Consider the following 7,437-nt stretch of genomic DNA (forward strand, 5'->3'; position numbering starts at 1 on the left):
TTAGTCCCAGCTACTCTGGAAGCTGAGGCAGGAGAATGGCTTGAACCCGGGAGGCGGAGCTTGCAGTGAACCGAGATTGCGCTCCAGCCTGGGCGACAGAGCAAGACTCCGCCTCAAAAAATTAAAAAAATAAATAAAATAATAATAATGAATGAAGCTGGACGGACTTCGCGTGCACCGCGGTCAGCTTGGGGTGTGCTGGGTGTTCAGGGTCCAGGAACCAAGGCCAACGGCACCCCGCGCCGCGCTGACTTGAGGGGTCTGCCCGGGGGTCTCAGGGTTCAGGGCCAGGTCACAGAGGAGTCGGCTCTGGGCGCTTCCTTCCTGAGGAGAGGAGCTGGACAGGCCGGGCCATCGGGTTGGGCAGCATAGCCGGGCCTGTGCTCATCTCCAGCATAAAACTCCATTTCATGGAGCCTGCACCTCGCTCCTGCTTCAACGCTTCTGCCACCGCCGACCCCAGCCCTGTGCCCCAGCCAGGCCTGAGGACATGAGGCGTCCCGCTGCGGTGCCGCTCCTGCTGCTGCTGTGTTTTGGTGAGTGACAAAGGTGCAGGGTCGGGGAGCTGCAGTCGCCCAACAGGCCCCGCTGCACTGCCTGAGGCTTCAGCTCAGCCCCCTACTCCCTGGGACAGGCCAGGGCTGTGGGACAGGCCATCCCTCCTGCCCCTGAGCAGGTGGGAAGGCTCTAGATGTGTCAACTGGGGAGCCCAAAGTGGGGAGGGCAGGGTGGGAGGTGTGCACACAGGCCGCAGAGGACCCCACTGCCATAACTGGGCAAGGCCTCCTCCCATGCCTCTCCGTGGGCTCTGGTGTGCCAGTTCTGGCCAGGCTCCCTGCTTCCTGCCACTTCATTCTCTCCAGCCTCTCCCCCCATTCTCTAGGTGAGGACAGAAGCCTCGTATGTGCAGGATGTGAACTCAGGCTCCAAGTGCCTGGACCATCATTCTTGGGGTGGGAGGGTGGCCGAGCCAGGGCTGCTGCCTGTGCCTGGAAGCCCCAGCAGGCTGGCTGCGGGCTCAATAGAGAGCTGGGGGCAGGGGGTGCAGGTGGCAGAGGGCCCTATCCCCTGCTGACAGAGGAACTGGCAATGCGCCACTGTGCCGTCTCCCAGTCCTGGGTCAGGGATAGCAGGTGCCAACCAGGGGCCCCCATCTGCCAGGTCCTCCCTGCAGGTCAGGACACTCTCTGTCAGGGAAACCCTCTCACATTCCTGGGCTAGCCTGGCCAGCCCGGCAGCCACCACACTTCCCTGTCCTCAAGTCACCTCCCGGGGCTGGGTCGGGTCATCCCAGGCTGCAGCTTAGCCAGGACTCCTGGCTTCCTAGTTCTCCCGGGCAGGAGGGCACCAGAGTGGCCCCTCTGGCCCAGCCTCCCCCACCCCATCCCCCCCAGCCTCCCAGCACAAGGATGATGGTGCCTTCTGAGCGAGCCATCTGCACAGAAGGTGGAAGGCAGTGACTGCCCCTGAGCGGGGTGAGGAACCAAGGTCATTGCCAAAACTCTTGGGCAATGAGTTTAGCAGTTGGTTCACCAACAGCTATGACCAGAGGCTGGACTCCTGGATGCGTCCTCACCCCCAGCCCCAGGGTGGCACCCCCACCAGGTCTTTGGCTGGCACCCACTAGAGTCCTAGGCTTCACCATCCCCACCAGCTACCAGCGAATCACAGGCCCAGGCCCCAAACAATGCTCCCGACATCCCCGGCACCCCTGTCTGTTGCTTCCAGCCCCCACAAGGCGCCCACCCTGGAGGGCTCAGCTCTCCACATCACCCATTTCCGATCAGCCCCCACAGCCACACTTGTGTCTCTCCACACATTTCCTGAGCTCAGGTCCCCCAGACGCAGCCTTTGCCTTCTTGGAGCTCCTGGGCTAAGATAAGACTTGATTCTGGCTCCAGGGTGTTGTAGGCAGAGCTCCCATCAGAAGGACAGAGAGCTAGAGAGAGAGTATGGGGCTTCCAAGATAGACAATGCAAGCAGCAAGGAAGGCTTCCTGGAGGAGGCAGCATTCAGTTGGGCCTTGATCTCTAGATCAAGACTAGGACTTGGCTGGGCGCCGTGGCTCACGCCTGTAATCCCAGCACTTTGGGAGGCCGAGGTCAGGAGATCGAGACCATGGTGAAACCCCGTCTCTACTAAAAAATACAAAAAATTAGCTGGGCGCGGTGGTGGGCACCTGTAGTCCCAGCTACTTGGGAGACTGAGGCAGGAGAATGGCATGAACCCGGGAGGCGGAGCTTTCAGTGAGCTGAGATTGTGCCACTGTACTCCAGCCTGGGTGACACAGTGAGACTTTGTCTCAAAAAAAAAAAAAAAAAAAAAAAGAAGACTAGGATTTACAGAGACTAGGGGAAGGGCATCCAGATTGTGGGGTGAGGGGAGCAAGCACTCACAGGCCAGAAGACTCTGCCTAAATGAGAAGTACAGGGTTACTTCAGGAAGGAAGGATCTGCACGGGGAGGAGGCATCGCTGGAGGGGGCAGTGCTCAGGCCGGGAGCATAGAGACACAGCTTCTGCAGACTCCCAGAGGGTGAGAAGGCCTGACAGTATGCGCTCTTCTGCAAGCAGGATCCTCAGGCTTGGAAGGAGCAAGGGGTCGGGGTTGGGGGGGGGTCAGGGAATAACCCTCCTGGGGGTGTTTGCATTTTAAAAGGGCACCTAATTAGCACAAATTAATGAGCAGAGCATCCAGGGCAGACTCTCCATTTCCCGTTGCTCCTGACCCCGCATCTGCAGGGGACCCCTTTGCCTGCCCTGCACCTTCTCTACCTCCTCCTCCTGCCCATCCACAGCTGCCCCCTCGCAGCTTGCTGCCTTATTGTCCAGCACCCCCCAGGGGTGTCTCTGCCCACCAATGGTGTTGGGGAAGGTGCCCCCCAGACTGTGAGCCAGACAGGAAGGAAGAGGATGCCGTAAAAACCCTCGGGGTGCTTGAGCACTCCATGGCCACTTCCTGTCCCCACAGCCCCTTGACTTCAGGGAACTGGTTATCTTTTCCAGGCGGAGCGAAGACATGGTCCACAGCAGCCAGGCTGGGTCCCAGAAGGCACTGGAGGTTAAGGGGAAGCTGAGGGCCGAGATGTGGGGAGGTGCCTGTTCTAACCCCCCGCCCAGCTACGGGCAAATCTGCCCCCACAGAAGCAGACGCACGGAGTGCAGGGGTGGTGAGAGGACTCAAGGCCAGGCAGTTCCAGGCTTTGCTACCCCTGGGGCTGTACACTGTGGTCCTGACTGGGGTCTCCAAGCTGGGGTAGAGGCTCCAGTGTTTGGTTAAAGGCCCAGCAAGAGGTCCTTTGTGTCCTCGGTGTGGGAGGCAATGTCCCATCCTTGGTTCCCCTGAACGATCCCATACCTTACTTCTCTTCCTGGCCCCTCACCGTATCCGCCCCAAAGTCCCCCTTGCACAGTCCAGCAGGGGGTCCTGGGTCTCGCCTGCAGAGCCTGCTGCATGCCTGGGAGAGGGGTCAGCTCTTGGGACTCTGGAATCTTGACAAGGCTGATCTCTGGTGGCCAATGCAGACCACTGTACCTTCTCTACCCCCCTGAGGCCAGGGAGAAGCCTGTGGGGCTCAGGCCTCAGCCTCAGGACCAAAGTCAGACTTGGGGAAGAAGACCTGCCCATTCTGGAGCAGACTGTGAGAGAGCCTGGGCAGCTCAAATGCAGAGACAGTTCCTGGGCCTCTTCTGCTCCAAGCTGTTCCAGGAGAAAAGGCCAACCCCACAGTGTCAGGGCTGAAGGCTGGACCCTCCCCAGAAACTTCCAGACAAGGATGGGTGGGGAGTGTGGAGAGAGAGAACCCTTGCCAGGATGAGAAGGGGACATCTAGCCTGGGGATCCCTTCACTGGCACCTCCTGACCGGCTCCCCATGTGGCAAGGAGCATCCACCCTTGCAGATAAGCTCTGGCCCATGGGCCTGGGCCTGAGCATATGGCAGAGCCAGCCCTGGGGGGAAACTGCAGGCCCTTGGGCTCTCCTGTGAGGTCCCTCTGTGGACTGTCCTTCTGGAGTCCTCCGGAGCAGGGGAGGGTCAGTGGAGAGGGGCTGCATGGTTGGGGAGGGTAGGCCAGGCTGCACCTGGCCTGGCTGATCACCCTCTCCTCACTTCCAGGGTCTCAGGTGGCCAAGGCAGCAACAGGTAAGCACCCAAGGCCCTGGGGTGGGAGGGACAGGAGCCGGCTGGACTGAAACAGGGACACTCACACCGAGAGGGAATTTGGAACGCAAAGGGCACTGGAGAATTCCAGAGGAGGGGAAAGTGGGGGCTGCGTGGAACTGGAGCCCAGAAAGGAGAGGAGGAGGAAGGTCCACATGGGAGCAGGATGGCCAGCACAGAGCATTGAGGCGCAGCGCAGGACAAGGGTGGCGGGGTCTGAGGATCACCCTGAAAAGTGACCGGCCCCCTCTGGGTGGCTCCCTTGCAGAGGGCATGACACCCGTTCCATCCTTCCAGGTGCCTGTTTGGGTCAGGCCCTAGGACAAGACCCTTCCCGGGTTATCTCAGTGTCTCTGTGGCCCCCACGAGGCAGCTGTTAGGTTGCCCTTCCCCGCATGGAGAGCCAGACTCAGGGGGCAACTAGGGAGGGTCTGCCTGTATCCCAGGCTGCCCAGAAGCTCAGGCCTCGCACTTCCCCAAGGTCTTCGGGCAGGTCAGGGGCAGGAGGGCCGAGGACTGGAGTGTGAGGCTGAGGGCTGAGCCTCGGCCATGGAACCAGCCCCAGTGAGCGCCCCCACCCACACCCCATGCTCCCCCAGCCTGTGGGCACACCAGGATGCTGAACCGAATGGTGGGCGGGCAGGACGCGCAGGAGGGCGAGTGGCCCTGGCAAGTCAGCATCCAGCGCAACGGAAGCCACTTCTGCGGGGGCAGCCTCATCGCGGAGCGGTGGGTCCTGACGGCCGCGCACTGCTTCCCCAAGTGAGTCCGCCCGCCCCTGCCCCCGCCCGCAGCGCTGACAGCGCCCCGCGCGCGGCCGGTTCAGCACCGCGGACAGCGCCCGCCGCGCCAAGTCCTGCGGGTGACCTCCCTGGGGGCTCCTGGTCCAGCCCCGCCTCCTTTCCAGCCAGATGCTTCCCTTAGGTCCAACCCCAGGGCTAACTTCCAACTGCAACCGCTGCTCCCGCCCGCGGGAGGCGCCTCGCACGGCCTCCAACCCCCTCCATCCCCTCCACCCACTCCCTGTGGGTCCCTGCGGAAGCCGCCGGCAGGTTCTGCACACCGGCCTGTCCTGTCCTTTCCCCATCCCGCATACACCTCAGCTCCACGACACTCTTCCCAGGAGGAACTCTGCTCACAAAGCCCAAGGACCAGACAGAATGGCCCTTCCTCCCCTCACCCACATGAGCCACCCCAGAAAGCCCTGAGCAGAGGCCAGGCCACCCAGCCCTCTGCCGTGTATGAACCACCTGGCCCCACACCTTCTGTGTGTCTCAAGTTCCTCACCTCACACCTCACCACCACAGCTCTAATTATTTTAAACCCCACATCTTTTTCTTTTTTCTTTTTTCTTCTTGATCTTTAAAAGAGTATCATGACAAAAAACCCACATCTTAAATTCAGATACTCATGGCCAGGCACGGTGGCTCATGCCCATAATCCCAGCACTTTGGGAGGCCAAGGCAGGCAGATTAGTTGAACCCAGGAGTTCAAGACCAGCCTGGGCAACATAGCAAGACCCTATCTGTACTACTTAAAAAAAAAAAAATACCCAGGTGCAGTGGTGCCTGTGGTCCCAAGTACTCAGGAAGCTGAGGTGGGAGGATGGCTTGAACCCAGGGGTTGGAGGCTGCAATGAGCGACAATTGTGTCACTGCTCTGCAGCCTGGGTGACAGAATGAGAACTCTGTCTCTAAGGGGAAAAAAAAAATCAGAAACTTGGGCTGAGAGAGGGCAGGTCACCTGCCAGAGGCCCACAGGTGGTGCTGGCCCTGCTGCACCTGGAGGGTAGTTCTCTCCCAGCCAGCCTTTCGGGTAGGCACTGTGGCTGTCCCCATAGCACAGATGCGAAAGCTGCGTCACAGAGAACTTGTTAGGTGACTTCCCCAAGGTCACACAGCGGCCAGGGGTGGAGGTGGAAATCTGAGGAGGGCGGTCTGGCTTCAATGTAAACATGCATCACTGCTACACCTGGCTGTCCTAGAGATGGCTCTCAAAGACAGCATGCAGAGAGAGGTGTGGGGCACGATGGTGGCCAGAGAAGGAGCCCCAGCCCCTCCTGGGCCTGTCCCCACATGAGGGGCAGCCTCACACGGCCTCTCTGCTTCTCCCGCCAGCACCTCTGAGATGTCCCTGTACCAGGTCCTGCTGGGGGCAAGGCAGCTAGTGCAGCCAGGGCCGCACGCTGTGTATGCCCGGGTGAGGCGGGTGGAGAGCAACCCCCTGTACGAGGGCATGGCCTCCAGTGCCGACGTGGCCCTCGTGGAGCTGGAGGAACCAGTGTCCTTCACCAATTACATCCTCCCCGTGCGCCTGCCCGACCCCTCGGTGATCTTTGAGACGGGCATGAACTGCTGGGTCACTGGCTGGGGCAGCTCCAGTGAACAAGGTAAGGAAACACGGCTAGGAAATAATGAGGGATGTGCCTCAAGAAGGCCCAGGGCGGCTTGGGGGCCACTCTGAACCCACAGTCTTCCTGTTGCTGTATTAATACACACACCCGGTCTCTGTTCACATAGGTGGGGCTGAGGGGAGCAGCAGCAGACCCAGAAGGAAGAGGGGGTGAAGGGAGACGGGGACAGAAAGGGCCCAGCCTGCTGCCTGGAAGGAGGGAGGATGTCTGCCCCACAGTGCCCTAGGCCAGAGATAGTCTAAACATGAGGAAAGGGCAGGCAGGAAGGAGTGGTGGTTCCCGAGGCCGTGGGTTCTTGATGAGGAAGTCTGTTGAGCCCCGGGCCGTTCTGACCCTCCCCAGACCGCCTGCCCAACCCGCGGATCCTGCAGAAACTCGCTGTGCCCATCATTGACACGCCCAAGTGCAACCTGCTCTACAGCAAAGACGCCGAATTTGGCTATCAACCTAAAACCATCAAGAATGACATGCTGTGCGCCGGCTTTGAGGAGGGCAAGAAGGACGCCTGAAAGGTGGGAGCAATGTGGTGTCCACGGGGACTCAGTCCCCGCCTCCGGGCCCAGGGCAGGGTGGGATCATGCCCTGCTCCATGGGCTGTGCATTCCACCAGCTGAGCAGCTTGCTTCGAAAAAGCAGATTCCGGGCTGGGCGCGGTGGCTCATGCCTGTAATCCCAGCACTTTGGGAGGCTGCAGCAGGCGGATCACGAGGTCAGGAGATCAAGACCATCCTGGCTAACACGGTGAAACCGTCTCTACTAAAAATACAAAAAATTAGCCAGGCGTGGTGGTGGGTGCCTGTACTCCCAGCTACTTGGGAGGCTGAGGCAGGAGAATGGCGTGAACCCGGGAGGCGGAGCTTGCAGT

At 60.4% G+C, this 7,437-nt stretch overlaps 1 protein-coding gene across 1 annotated transcript; it reads left to right on the plus strand.

The window, feature by feature from the left end:
* Positions 1 to 490: 490 nt before the first annotated feature.
* On the plus strand, positions 491 to 7,081 carry LOC139358918 (serine protease 27-like). Its single transcript, XM_071080946.1, has 5 exons — positions 491 to 536; positions 4,115 to 4,141; positions 4,759 to 4,921; positions 6,277 to 6,548; positions 6,915 to 7,081. The coding sequence occupies exons 1-5, from the start codon at positions 491 to 493 to the stop codon at positions 7,079 to 7,081; spliced, it is 675 nt and encodes a 224-aa protein (XP_070937047.1).
* Positions 7,082 to 7,437: the final 356 nt, after the last annotated feature.

The sequence above is a fragment of the Macaca nemestrina genome, chromosome 15 (assembly GCF_043159975.1).
Source record: "Macaca nemestrina isolate mMacNem1 chromosome 15, mMacNem.hap1, whole genome shotgun sequence".
Lineage (NCBI taxonomy): Eukaryota > Metazoa > Chordata > Mammalia > Primates > Cercopithecidae > Macaca > Macaca nemestrina.